The sequence below is a fragment of the Rhinoderma darwinii genome, chromosome 3 (assembly GCF_050947455.1).
Source record: "Rhinoderma darwinii isolate aRhiDar2 chromosome 3, aRhiDar2.hap1, whole genome shotgun sequence".
Taxonomy (NCBI): domain Eukaryota; kingdom Metazoa; phylum Chordata; class Amphibia; order Anura; family Rhinodermatidae; genus Rhinoderma; species Rhinoderma darwinii.
Window position 1 is genome coordinate 245045303 of NC_134689.1, and position 14722 is coordinate 245060024.

General features: G+C 42.5%; 1 protein-coding gene across 2 annotated transcripts in view; it reads left to right on the forward strand.

Moving 5' to 3' along the window:
* Positions 1-322: 322 nt before the first annotated feature.
* UBE2Q2 (ubiquitin conjugating enzyme E2 Q2) overlaps positions 323-14722 on the forward strand; it is a 35900-nt gene continuing 21500 nt past the window's right edge. The window contains exons 1-4 of one of the 2 annotated variants that reach the window (XM_075857633.1): positions 323-727; positions 4316-4420; positions 10409-10513; positions 13297-13353. In XM_075857633.1, coding sequence (XP_075713748.1) covers positions 569-727; positions 4316-4420; positions 10409-10513; positions 13297-13353 — 426 coding nt within the window. In that variant the 5' untranslated portion in view covers positions 323-568. The remainder of the gene's footprint in view (positions 728-4315; positions 4421-10408; positions 10514-13296; positions 13354-14722) is intronic. The other variant, XM_075857634.1, reaches the window with a different exon arrangement.

The following is a 14722-nucleotide window of genomic DNA, read 5'->3' on the forward strand; positions in this document are numbered from 1 at the left end:
AAAATACAGACTAGAATACTGCCATGTGGAAGTGAAATTAATCTGGAAGTAAAATAAACATGATCACCAAACGTTTGCTATCACTCCATCACACCTGATGAATACAAGGCCATTTTTAAGTTGTGTTTCTCAAGCTACAAATGGTGTGAACCTGTGCAATATACCATAACGAAATTCAGAAGAAAAACGTGTAGGTACACGCGTCTGTGTAGACACTAGCAATGCCACAAAGCACCACACAGCTCTTGTGGAGCGTCTCCAACTCGGAAGACAATCCCCGCCACAGCCGCTAGGCCAGCCTTCTAAAACTCCCCGTTCCTGTGCACCAGCTACGCATGCGCAGAGGGAGCAAAGCTTTATCAATAGTGCGCAAGGGTGCTTCCTTTCGGTAGAACTCCGTAGCTGACGTCACTGCGCCGGAAGCTTTAGCTCCGTGGCTCTCGGTGGCGGCGCTCCGTATACAAAGACAGGCCGCCGCCATCTTTCGTACAGGCCGGGCGGAGAGCTCGGGCCCCGGGCATGACCCCGCCGTCTCCTCGGGCCTCCGCCGGGCGGAAATGAGGCCAGGATGTCGGTGTCTGGGCTGAAGGCCGAGCTGCGACTCCTTGAGTCTATCTTCGGTAAAGAGCACGAAAGGTTCCGGATCATCAGCTGGAGACTGGACGAGTTGCACTGTGTGTTCATCCAGAGCACCGGGGGGGCCTTGACCATCCACTGCAACATTACGGTGTGTACATACTCGATGAGCCGCACAATACGTATCAGCTGATAACACAAGTGCAGAGACCGTGCAGCACGATCGGCTGCGGCTCTGTATACCCAGGACAGGGGAGACTCCCCGGTACCGGCTGTGCACGCACGGTGACAAGTTCCAGGGCATTGTTGTGGGGAGACCTCTGTACCCGGGTGTGCACAGTCACATCAAGCCTGAGATGTATACACGGTGCTCTGGAGCCTGCGTGTGCAGATTAGGGGGGGGGGGGGGGGCATGATAATATTATACAGGGAGATTCCCTGTCACGTACAGGGCATCTGGTGCCCTCACTACATGTAGTTCCTAGTATAGGCACTGTAAAAACAATCGTCTTTATGGGAAACATTTGCTGCCTATGTAATGCCAAGTATTCCCGTACAGAGTAACAAGCCAGAACAGAGCCCAGGAGGTAAGCTAGCTGGAGATGTTACAACTTTGTTGGCAGAACCGGCTTTGTGATATTTGCTGATAATGGCATTAGGTTGGTAACAGATCCCATCGGCGTTGGCTGGAGCTTCCAACAAAAGTCAAATGGCTGTGCCCGCTTCGTAATGTTTGAAAAGCGGGGGAGGGGTGCAGTGTATTGTGCCTAACTTTGAATAATTTACAATAAAATATTTGTAAACTTCAGCTACATCATTGAGATGAAAAAACGGAGTTCCCTTTGGAAGCCGTAGACTATTGTTAGCCTGTAGATTGTACACTGGCCATAGTCTGCCTGATCCTCCGCTACCAGCTAGTGGCAAAGCAATTGTGGAAGGATCGGGCCTTTAAGAATAGAATAGCGCTGGACCGTGTAAAGAACAAGATCCGTGTTAAGATCCATCAAACAAAAATTGGTTATTAATTGATTTACAATAGGTTGTATGAAATGCTCCCTGCTTGAGTTACAAATCATGAGCAAGTGCGGTACTATTAAAACTACTGCTAAAGACGGCATAGGGGTCGTTGTAGGATTGGGAATGGTGGATTGCGACGTGTCTAATCCTTTGTTCCAATGGGATGGATGCCGTGGTCCGTAGTGTCTGACTGGTGGGTATACACGTACGCATGCACTCTGGCCGACCAGGCATGTTTATGGTGCAGGTTTGCTCACGTATTGTAACCCAAAGTAAGATTGTGGAGGACTTTTCATGACCGCCTACCATGATAATGGGCCATTTAAATGTTACTAAAACCGGCTGTACACATAGATTAAATCGCTGACAATCTAATGTGTATGTGGGCCGCCTGTCGTCCCCCCCCCCCCCTGATGGCAGATGTCCAGAGAAAGCAAGAGCTAATCCGATGGCAGTGGTGTCAAGCAGCAGCTAGTTCCCCTATGCCCACTGAAACCCATTCACTTCTATTGTCCACAAACACGTTCCGGTTTATTTACGGGAAGCTGTCCGGGCTGTAGAGGTGTCCGCAAAAGATAAGACGTTTCCTAAATTTTGCTTTTTACTGTCCGTGCTCCCTTACTTTGTATGGGAGCACGGGCCAAAAATGCAGGCGGCCGGCCGTGCCCGCAATCGCAGCCTGTGATTACGGGCACGGCCATGTGCATGGGGCCTAACCTCTTTGAGCTGGCCATAGACATGAGATAGCTTAGTTGCATGACTGTTAGCTCAATAGCCGCCCTACTTATCTTCTCTATTAACGTACACGTTTGGCTCTTGAGAGAAAAGCGCCCGCTTAATACCTCTAGTGCCACCTACTTTGAAGTAAGGCAACGGATCTGACAGGTAACATTCCTTTTTTCACATCCTTGTTTTCCCATGATGGCAGACCTTAGGAGACGGTTTGGAGCCCTCAGGGGTGTCTTGTCAGTAGAAATGAGCGGGCTCTGCCAGCTAAAAACTAATTGGTATAGCTAGCTTTACTTAACTAGTGGTGGTCTGGATTGACTTATTTTTTTGGTCTTTTTTTTTAAATTATAGCTCCATGTTCTCTTCCTGTAGAGTTGTCCCTTTTTTATTCTAGGCTTGCTGAAGATGGGCGATCTATTAAGATCAAATAACTCTGGATGGGTGCTGATTGTGAGTGTGGATCTATTCATATCTGCGTCAGAGGATCTGTTCGAAGCCTCATTGCAGATTCTGTCTTTTTTAAAATGAAACCAGCTACCTGATTGGTCATTGTGGGCAGTAATATAAACGTAGGTCACATGCACACTACCGTAGCCATGTGCACGGCTGTGGTTTTCGGGTCGGCTGTCAGCGGAGTGTCGCCCCACGAGCCGCCTGCAAATCACGAGCCGTGCACATGTCCGCATCCATTATTTCCTATGAGCCTGGACTGCAGAACACGGCTGTAATAACATGTCCGTTCTTTCTGCGGTCCAGGCTCCTGGGCCATGCACGGACCATGGAAACCACGGTCGTGTGCATGGGCCCATAGGAATGAATGGGGTCGCAATTCTCCCGTGGATTTTCGGGGGAATTGCGGCCGCAAAAGCACGTTCGTGTGCATTGGGCCTTAGTGTGAAAACCATCAAAAGCTCCCTTCCCTTCCGATGCGGTGAGCATTGCAGTTTCATATAGATAAGCCTTTGAATAGTTTTTTCCCATTAAAATGTCCAAAAGCAAAGTGCCTTTCCAAAATATTATTTGAAGACGTTTCTTTTCCTCATGTGGTTGTTTTATCCTCTATATTTATAGCTGCTTATTGGGTGACTTTCGTGCAGTAAGTTTTAGAAACCTCATCTGATCTAAATTAATTGGAGTGACAAATCAAGTTTGTTGGTCGCGTGCCTCGTACGTCAGTGACAATCTGATCCTGGGTGGTGTCTTGTCTGCTTAAAATAAAGAACTACGGATGTCTGTTTTGTGTGTGTAATAAAATGCCACGGTGCCTGATAATGCTGCAGTAACCATTTAATTTAGGGTGTTTATCAGTGTTTAGGAGCCAAAGCTATCGGCGTAAACCTTCTATGCCAATGTTATTCAGTCCTGATACTTACCACGACAATCCGGATTATCCTTGTTGTTTTTGGTAGTGTTAGTGTAAAAGGCATCTCGGTACATGGTGACTTAAAGTTCCATGTCTCAGTGGCGAAGATGAACCTAGTTTTCCCAACCTGTAGCCTTCTAGTCCAGTTGACATTGGATGCAGTGTTCTGGCAGTCCCGGGTTGCGGCATACATTTTGAAAATCTGGACTGTTATAGCCAGGCTGAAGTCAGGATTTTCTGGGTGACCACAAATATGTAGAAATTCATAACCAGTGAAAAGTGTGTGACAAGCGTTTGTCTTGTCTTCATACGTCTGCCTTAGAAAACAAAAAATAGTAGCACGGGTAGCAGAATATTCTGGATTGGTTAAACTTTGACACATTCACATTATAGCCATATCTTCATTAGAGTTTTTAAAAAATATGATCCGAAAGGTAGGAAAACCTATATGCAGATAAAACGTGCCGAAAATACACCCATGCGAGTGTCTCATCGTTGCCTGTTGCTGGACATTGGACAGTTTGTTACATGTTACACGATCGCACAATCTTAGGTTATCAGACTTTACAGAAAACCGAACTGTATTTTCTGATGTAATAAAGCGTTTTTAACTTTGTTCTGTCACACTAGGAATCCTATCCTTCTTCTGCACCAATATGGTTTGTAGAGTCAGATGACCCAAACCTGACTTCTGTCTTGGAACGCTTGGAGGATATTAAGAAGAGCAACACTCTGGTGAGTTTACTGATCAAGCTTTTGTTTTGAACTGATCCAGAATGGGGGACAAACATTTCTATCTTAACCCCTTCCCGCTTTGGCAACTTTTGACCTTCCTGACTGACGAATTTTTCAAATCTGACATGTTTCAATTTATGTGGTAATAACTTCAGAATGCTTTTACCTATCCAAGCGATTCTGAGATTGTTTTCTTGTGACACTTTGTACTTTGTTACTGTTAAAATTTGCACGGTATATTTAATTGTGAAAAACACAAAAATTTTGTCAAAAATTAGCATTTTTCAAAATTTTAATGTATCTGCTTGTAAGACAGGCACAAAATTGTTGATAATTAACATCCCCCATATGTCTACTTTAGATTGGCATAGTTTTTTTTAAAGGGAATGTGTTGCCAGAAAAACATGATTTTTTTTTTTTTTAATTAAACATTTAGTGTGTAGGTGATTAAACATTGTTCAAATTTTTTTTATTTTTTTCACGAGTCAGGAAATATTATAAATTAGATTCTAATTTATAATATTTCCCATTGCTGGTCACTAGATGGAGCTATTCCCAAAATTGCAGCATTGCAAAATTGGGTAAAAATCCCTCGCTCTAGTGAGCTCTCAGCATCCCCCCCCCCTCCTTTATCCTGGCTAGTGCCGGGATAAACGAGGGGTTTGAACGGTCTAACCTCCTACACTGTGTGTCGCCATTTTTTGAGCTAACACAGTGTAGTAGGTTAACATACAGTAGTAAACGTACACAAACACGAACATACATTGAAATCTCTTACCTGCTCCTGCCGCCGCGGCTCCCTCCGGCCCGTCCGCTCCGTCTGCTGCCGCTGGTCCAAGTGCACAAGTCCGGAAGCCGCGACCGGAAGTAGTAATCTTACTGTCCGGCCGCGACTTCCGGTCCACAGGAAAATGGCGCCGGACGGCGCCAATTTCAAATTGGACTGTGTGGGAGCGGCGCATGCGCAGTTCCCACACAGACGGCGTACACAGAAGTGGATGGGACGGGAGCCGTTCGCATTCCCTATGGGACTGTGGCTGCCGTATTCCATGTCTGTATGTGTCGTTAATCGACACATACAGAAATGGAACAAAAAATGGCAGCCCCCATAGGGAAGAAAAAGTGTAAAAATAAGAAAAAGTAAAACACAAACACACAAATAAATATAAACGTTTTTAATAAAGCACTAACATCTTTAACATATGAAAAATAAATTTGTGATGACACTGTTCCTTTAACATCCTTTTATTTTTCTAGGACGTCACAAGGCTTAGATCTTTAGCAGGAATTTCTCAGTTCAGTTGTGAAGTGGCTTTTAGGATCTTGTATATTAAAAACCCCCAATAAGTCACCCCATTTGAAATACTTCACTCTTCAAAGTATTCAGTACAGCATTTAGAAAGTTTCTTAACCGTTTAGACGCTTCATAGGAATTAAAGCAAAGTAGAGGTGAAATTTCCAAATGTAATTTTTTTTTTTTTTGCAGAAATTCATTTTTTATCTTTTTTTTTTTTTTTTAAACACAAAGCTTTACCAGAGAAATGCAACTCAATATTTATTGCCCAGGCTCTGCAGTTTTAAGACATATCCCACATGTGGCCATAGCGTGCTACTGGACTGAAGCACAGGCCTCAGAAGCAAAGGAGCACCTAGTGGATTTTGGGCCTCCTTTTTATTAGAATATATTTTAGGCTCCATGTCAGGTTTGAAGGGCTCTTGCAGTGCCAAAACAGTGGCAATCCCCCAAAAGTGACCCCATTTGTGAAACTACACCCCTGAAGGAAATGATCTAGGGGTATAGTGAGCATTTTGTCTCTATAGGTTTTTTTATTGGAAGTAGGCCGTAAAAATGAAAATCGACATTCTTTCAAAGAAAATGTAGGTTTAGATCATTTCTTTTTTCTCATTTCCACAAGGACTAAAGGAGAAAAAGCACCAACATATTTAAAACAATTTCTACCAAGTAAAACAATACCCCACATGTGGTCATAAATGGCTGTTTGGACACACGGCAGAGCTTAGAAGGGAAAGGGTGCCATTTGGCTTTTGGAGTTCAATTTTAGCAGGAATGGTTTGCGAAGGCCATGTCGCATTTGCAAACCCCCGAGGGACCAAAACAGCGAAAACGCCTCAAAAAGTGACTCCATTTGGGAAACTACACCCCTTGAGGAATTCATCTAGGGGTGTAGTGAGCATTTTGACCCCACAGGGGTTTCATAGATTTTATTAGAATTGGCCGTGAAAATAAAAACCATCACTTTTTTTCTTCAATAAGTTGTAGCTTTAGCTCAACATTTTTCAATTTCTCAACAAATGAAATAAAAAAGCCCAACATTTCTAAAGCAACTTCTCCAGAGTACGTCAATACCCCATATGTGCTCATAAACTGCTGTTTGGGCACACGGCAAGGATCAGAAGAGGACGCCACTTTGCTTTTTGTCGTGCAGATTTTACTGGATTGGTTTCTAGTCGCTATGTAGCATTTGCAAAGCCCCTGTGGAACCAAAACAGTGGGAACCCCCCAGAAGTGACCCCATTTTGGAAACTACACCCCTCAAGGTATTCACCTAGGGGTGTAGTGAGCATGTTAACCCCGCAGGTATTTTGCAGAAATTAGTGTGCTCTCGATGTTGCAGAGTGAAATATATATATATTTTTTCCATAGATATGCCAATATGTGGTGCCCAGCGTGTGCCACCATAACAAGACAGCTCTCTAATTATTATGCTGTGTTTTCCGGTTTTAGAAACACCCTACATGGGGCACTAATCTTTTGCCTGGATATTCGACCAGGCTCAGAAGTAAGAGTACCATGTGAAATGGAGGCCTAATTTGGCGACTTACAAAGTATTGGTTCACAATTGCAGGGCTCTGATGTGAAATAATAAAATAAACCCCTGAGAAGTGGCCCATTTTGGAAACTACACCTCTCAAGGCATTTATTAACGGGTGTAGTGAGCATTTTCACCCCACAGGTCTTTTCCATAAATGATTGCGCTGCGGATGGTGCAAAGTAAAAATTGTAAATTTTTTATTTTTTTTTTCCCCCCACAGATGTGCCATTTCAGTGGCAAATATATCATGCCCAGCTTATGCTACTATGCTACTGGAAATACACACTCCAATTTTTTTTTTAAAGGGTTCTCCCGGGTATGGCGATGCTATATATGTGGAAGGAAACTGCTGCTTGGGCACGCTGTAGGGTTCAGAAGGGAGGGAGCGCCATTTGGCTTTTGAAGCGTAGATTTTGCTTGGTAGTAGATTTTGTTTGGAGTTTTACTGGTGATTCAGTTTATAATGTGGGGGCATATGTGAGCTGATGCACTCTGCCTAGCGGCATAGTCAGGGGGTAAAAAATAAACAATAAAATGATCCATAGATGTGTGTTACGATGTGAAGCAATCCTTTCTGCACAGGCCAGTGTCTCACTGATAAATGGTGTCGTTTCTTATTCTCCTTTTGGTCCACACTCCACACCTTTGCCGTTTGGGGAATTTTGCTGGTAAGTGTTGTCCTGGTATAATACGGGCACCCTCGTTTCCAGCAGATATGTTTGCGCCCTCCCCTTCCTTGTTCCCTAATTTTAGGGCCTCGATAAATCGCCTCTTGAAACAGAAGAAATGTTCCCCTTGGACCTGCATAACTGCAGATTTTTTATTTATGGACTTATTGGAGCCTTAACTAATTTTATTTTTTCATAGACTGTGGTATGAGGGCTGTTTTTTTGCGGGACGAGCTGTAGTTGTTGTTGGTAACATGCGACTTTTTGATCACTTTCCATCCTACTTTTTTGGAGACCAGGTGACCAAAAAACTGCAATTCTGGCATTGTTTTTTAAGTTGTTTTTTTTTTTTTTAAGCCATTCATCGGGTGGAATAAATAACATAATTTTTTTTTATCGTTTAGGCAGTTACGGACGCGGCGATACCAAAAATGTATGGTTTTATTTTTTTCAATAATAAAGGACTTGATAAGGGAAAAAGGGGCGATTGTGTTTTTATTTTTTTTACTTTTTATTTTTTTTCACTTTTCTTTAGTCCCACTAGGGGACTTGAAGGTCCAACTGTCAGATTTTTTTTTTTGCTAAGACATTGCACTACCTATGAAGTGAAATGTATTTGATCTGTCAGACATTCACTGACAGCAAGACGATTGGGCTTCCCCTACAGGCGAGGCCTAATCGGCTTCTGTAATGGCAGAGCAGGAGGCCATTGTTAGGTCTCCTGTTGCTATAGTAGCACTCGGTAGCCCTGCGATTGCAGAGCTGCCGATCTGCTGTCAACCACAAAGCAGCGATTGCTTTTGATCGCTGCATCTAAGGGGGTTGATGCCAGGGACCGGGGCTAGCTCCGGTTCCTGCCGTTACAGGTGGATGTAAGCTGTAATATACAGCTGACATCCACCGCTGATGACGCCGGCTCATCTCCTGAGCTGGCGTCATCTTTCCAACTGGTACGGAAGCCTTTTAGGCCCCGCCTCCGGAAGTTTTCAGTACTAGGCAGACAGAGAGGCCACTATTAAACCTCCGTTTTGCCATTGCAGCCACCGACACCCCAGCGATTTCATTGCTAGCGTGCTGATGAGCTGCGAACACCTTAAATGCAGCGATCGCTTTTGACCGCTGCATTTAAGGGGTTAAACGTGGGGATCGAAGCTAACTTCGGTCCCTGCCATTACAGCAGGGTTTCTGCTGTAAGATACAGCTGACACCTGGGGATGATGGCACCAACTCGGCTTCTGAGCCGTCCCATCGATTTGTCGTAAGTATGACATTACATTTTGCGGGAATCACTGGCTTTCTATGACGTATACTTACAACAAATGTTGGGAAGCAGTTAAAGGGGTTGTCCGGTTTCCGCAAAATGTTTTGTATGATTGTGTTGCAGTCAATAGCCACCAATAGTCAGTAGCCTGCACCTAAGTGGATGGACACAGGTAGGGGTGCTAATAGGTTACCCTTACAGCCAGGGGACTAATGTAGGCCTGCCATCGTTTTATATGCCTATTTATTTATTTTACTTATATTTCACCAACATATTCCGCAGCGCTGTATAGAAGTTGTCCTCACTCATTGTCCCCAATGGCTCTCGCAATTTAAATTCCTATCTGTATGTTTTTGAAGTGTGGCAGGAAACTGGATTACCTGAAAGAAACCTGCACAAACACGGAGAGAACATACAAACTCCATTCAGATCTTGTAGTGCTGATCACTGAGCCACTATGCTGCCAATGGCCTATTATGCCGTAAGCCAATAAATTGCCTGACAGTATTCCAAAGCGTTCTTCCCAGTGGCGGAAACGTTTTCTGAGGGGAAAAAAAATCCTTTTTTCTTTGAACAATACTTTTACTGCGCAAAAGTAATAAAACAACATAAAAAACATTGTCGTCATGACTTATAGAATAAAGATAACCAGTTCTATAAATTGCATGGTCCACGGCTGAAGGAAAAATAAGACTGACTTGATGTGTATAGAAATGATGCCAGTGATGTGTGCGTATTAAAGTGTCACGAGGTCAGTTCTTCCAAACACTAATAACGCTGTGAAGATGGATGCAGACTGTCGCCATCTGACAATCACTTCAGCTTTTGTGGGACCAATCCTTAGCTATGACTAGTGGTAGTCTCAGCACTGGGTTGGGCTGCTTGCATCGTAACAACACTATGAATGTCATCAAGAGTTAAATTTACCGCGTTTTAAGATGGGTGTGCTTCAAAATCGATTACAACATGGGTGTGCCATGTGTGAGACTTCGAAATGATCCGTACAACGTCGTCATTTTTTATTCTACGACATATACAGGGAAGGTAAACCTAAGTTTCATGCTGATGCCTTTTAAAATCTGTCCTATATGTATATAGTGCATATAAGTTATAAGTACATTAGAATGAATGGCGCAGGAGGAGCCTACAGCAGAATTTCAGCAAGTGTTTTGTGTGGATTTTATTATGATTAAAATTAACTTGTTCTTTTATTTTATTTTTTTAGCTCCTGCAGCAGTTAAAGCGTTTAATTTGTGACCTGTGCAGATTGTACAATCTCCCACAGCACCCTGACGTTGAAATGCTGGATCAGCCTCTGCCTACAGGACAGGTATTATTCCTTTAGGGTCGCTTATTTATGTGCCTGGCAAGACAGCATGAAGGGGGAGGGGGTGTCAAGTGATGCAATCAGAAAGAAATATGAATTCAAATATATTACATCGATTTATTATAGTATATAGAAATGTTACTTCTGAAATGAGTCTACAAAAAAACACCCTTATTTGACTTTTTTTAATCTTTTTATTAGAATTCCTAGGAGACTTGAGCCAGTGATCGTTGGATCGCTTGAACGATATACTACAATACTAATGTATTGCAGTATATAGTGATTGACCGTCTCCTATTAATAGGAGTACAAAGATGGCAGACCTGAGCTCCTTCATTAGGCTCCCAGGCTTGCTTGACAATCATCGGCACCCAGCAATCGCATCAGTGGGGGCTGCCGCCTTATTTCTAATGGCTTAGATGCTGTGTCTATTTTGACTGTGGCATCTAAGGGGTTAAACAAACGGAATCGTGCTTGTTAGGGTATGTTCACACGGCAACGCCAAATACGTCTGAAATGACGGAGCTGTTTTCAGGCGAAAACAGCTCCTGAATTTCAGACGGAATTGCTCGTACTCGCGTTTTTCGCTGCGTCCATTACGAACGTAATTGGAGCGGTTTTTCAATGGAGTCAATGAAAAATGGCTCCAATTACGTCCCAAGAAGTGACATGCACTTCTTTGAGGCGTACGTCTTTTAAAAAAAAAAAAAGCCAGTCTGCACAGAACACCGTAAGACCCATTGAATTCAATGGGCAGATTTTTGGAGACGTATTTTCAGCCGTAATTCGAGGAGTAAAACGCCTTAATTACGTCCGTAAATAGGGCGTGTGAACATACCCTTACAGTGAAGCGTCGGCTGTATGATTTTGTTTTATTTCTGGTAAACTAACTTTTACTGGGATAAACAACAATGCAAAAATAAAATGAGCAGTATATACCTTCAAGTTGTTCCGTATGAAGAAAACGAAAGAAATTGGCATCATAAAGAGGAACACCTAGTAGAGAATTGCAGCTGCCAAATTGAAAAGCATTGTAAAGACAAGACCGAAGTGGCTTAAGACAGACAGTGGAAAAGCAAGAAGAGGGAGAAACTAAAGGGGAAAAGTGGCTCGGTGAATCTAGGATCACCTTGGAACGCTTTCTAAATTTAGGATAGTTTAATATATGACACGCAATAACCACTAAACTCCTGTCCGCAGAATATTTAAAAAAAAAGTTTTATAGTTAATATACACGTCCTATTAAAGACACTCAAGTAGATTGCCAGTTTGGACCATATTTTCAGTCTACAGACGCTCTACTGCACAGCATCTGGACAGGGCATGTGGATTGTTGTAAAGTCTTATTGCATCCTGCATTTGCCTTTTGGCAATTCCTGCCAGACCCAAAGAACTGCTTGATGGCTTAAAACCGAGCTATTTTGCCCTAGAAGCATGATTCTAGCAGAGAACACATACATAATAGGCATACAACAAAATCAGAGGTACAGTATGGGCCCATAGGAGGGCATGGGTGTGGTTTTGCAGATTTGTGGTATGGCTGCTATATGCATGAGGCCTAAGAGAAAAATCTGAAGTACATGTATGCCAGGTTAGATATGGTACAGTTTGTTTCTGTTTTAGAACAGTCATTGGTATTCAACATTCAATAAGTCAAATACATAGTAAATGTCAGACATCACTTTAAATAATGACATTTGAAAACCTTAAACTATGGTGGTACTGATAAATCTTCCCTATTGGGTTTATTACTACAAATCTTCATTGTATCAGAGTGAACATGTACGTGTTGACCGAGCCTAAGCAATCTAGGAGCAGAGAAGGTTCAAAGGTAAGAGTACACAGCCCTAAGTTAGTGCGACCTCTAGTGGCTGCACGGTTCATAACCATAGGGAGTGAACTCAACGAGATTGTCATGGATTCCAGTGCTATGTTTTTCTGTCGTAGTTCATAACCTAAGGTAGAACCATTGGTATGTGTCAATTGTTTTTTTTTTAAAGAAAATTACTTTGAGTATGTACACCATTAGAGCTAATTTCTTAATAGCTTGATTGTATCTAAAAAAAAAAAAGAAAAGAAAATTGTTGCAAATTGTTTTGCTTACAAATATCCGACTGTTTTACGTTTACAGCTTGTATGCAAACCGGTTTGTAGTGTTAGCCTGCATTTTGCTAAGGCTACGTTCACATTTGCATCGGGGCTCCGTTCATTGGTCCTGTCAGACCTTTCCGTCGGGGGAACCCATGAGCGGAAACCATAGCTTTCCGTTTGCATTACCATTTATTTCAAAGGTAACTCATCCATTGCAAATGTTTTCCGCTTGTCACTGTTGTGCAAGGTTTCCGTTGTTTTGGCGGAATCAATAGCTTAGTCGACTGCACTATATTTATTCAGTCAAAACAACGGAAACCATTTGCAACAGATACGTTACCATTGAAATCCATGCAAACGGAAAGCTGTGGTTTCAGTTTTTTCCAGTTTGGATTCCGTTCATGGGTTCCCCTGACGGGAAGGTCAGATGGAACCCATAAACAGAATTCCGACGCAGATGTGAACGAAGCCTAATCTGCAGACTAGGAACGCCAGATGAAAGGGAGTTGCTTATAACTGTAGTCTGTAACAAGGGAGCTGCAGAAATTCTGCATAAGTGCTGTATACACAATGGATACATTGGAGCGATTAAAAGAAATTGTTGCAAAGCTAGCCATTTTAGTTACCACTATTTGTTATTGACCTCTTATTATAGTTCCTATAAAGCAATCTATTTTTTATTTGAATGTTTTTAGAATGGCACTACAGAGGAAGTTACATCTGAAGAGGAAGAGGAGGAAGACATGGGTGAGGTGAGCGAAAATAACAGTCACCCTGTTTTGGTATAGTACTGCACACAGCATGCTAATCCAAATGTTATGTGCACATTCTCTGAACGTTTAAGTTTGTCATCTTTGGACGTCCCCTTTCCAATAGTAGAATCTCCCCTGATCGGGAGACCTCTATGAGCAGCTCTCACACTGTAGGACTACTTGGATGTGCACATGTTACATATGCAGTGAGAACACACTGCTTATTGCAACATAAATTGACTGTAAAAATGGCTGAAAGGATGTACTTTGCAATCCATTGATTTCACGGCTTCATTACAGTGTAGGGTATGGTCAGATGGCAAGGTGCACCCTGGGTGAAACCTGCTGGTACTAGAAGTCTTAGGACTCATTCACACAACTGGAGTGTGTATTTTTTATTTTTTTTACTGTCCGCAAATATGGATCCACAAGTCATCCGCGTTTCTGACACGTTGTCTTCAAATACGGTCCATAGTGCATTCGTATTTAAAGAGGCTCTGTCACCACATTAGAAGTGCCCTATCTCCTACATAAGGGGATCGGCGCTATAATGTAGGTGACAGCAGTGCTTTTTATTTAAACGATCTATTTTTATCACTTTATTAGCGTTTTTAGATTTATGCTAATGAGTTGCTTAATGCCCAAGTGGGCGTATTTTTACTTTAGACCAAGTGGGCGTTGTACAGAGGAGTGTATGACGCTGACCAATCAGCATCATGCACTCCTCTCCATTCCTTTACACAGCGCATAGGGATCCTGTTAGACCCTTATGTGCTGTCTTATACTTACACATTAACAATACTGAAGTGTTTAGACAGTGAATAGACATTCCACGGGATGCAATCTCTTTACTTCGTTACTGTTTCTATGGTAGTTACAGCCGAGGAAGCGTGATCTCGTAACCTGTCATTTACCGCGTAATCTCGCGAGATTACGCGTCCTCTGCTGTAACTACTACAGAGTAACGAAGTGCAGAGATTCAAAAGTTTAGGGTCACTTAGAAATTTCCTTATTTTTGAAAGAAAAGCAGTTTTTTTTCAATGAAGATAACATTAAATTAATCAGAAATACACTCTATACATTGTTAATGTGCTAAATGACTATTCTAGCTGCAAACGTCTGGTTTTTAATGCAATATCTACATAGGTGTATAGAGGCCCATTTCCAGCAACCATCACTCCAGTGTTCTAATGGTAAATTGTGTTTGCTAACTGTGTTAGAAGGCTAATGGATGATTAGAAAACACTTGAAAACCCTTGTGCAATTATGTTAGCACCGCTGTAAACAGTTTTGCTGTTTAGAGGAGCTATAAAACTGACCTTCCTTTGAGCTAGTTGAGAATCTGGAGCATTACATTTGTGGGTTCGAT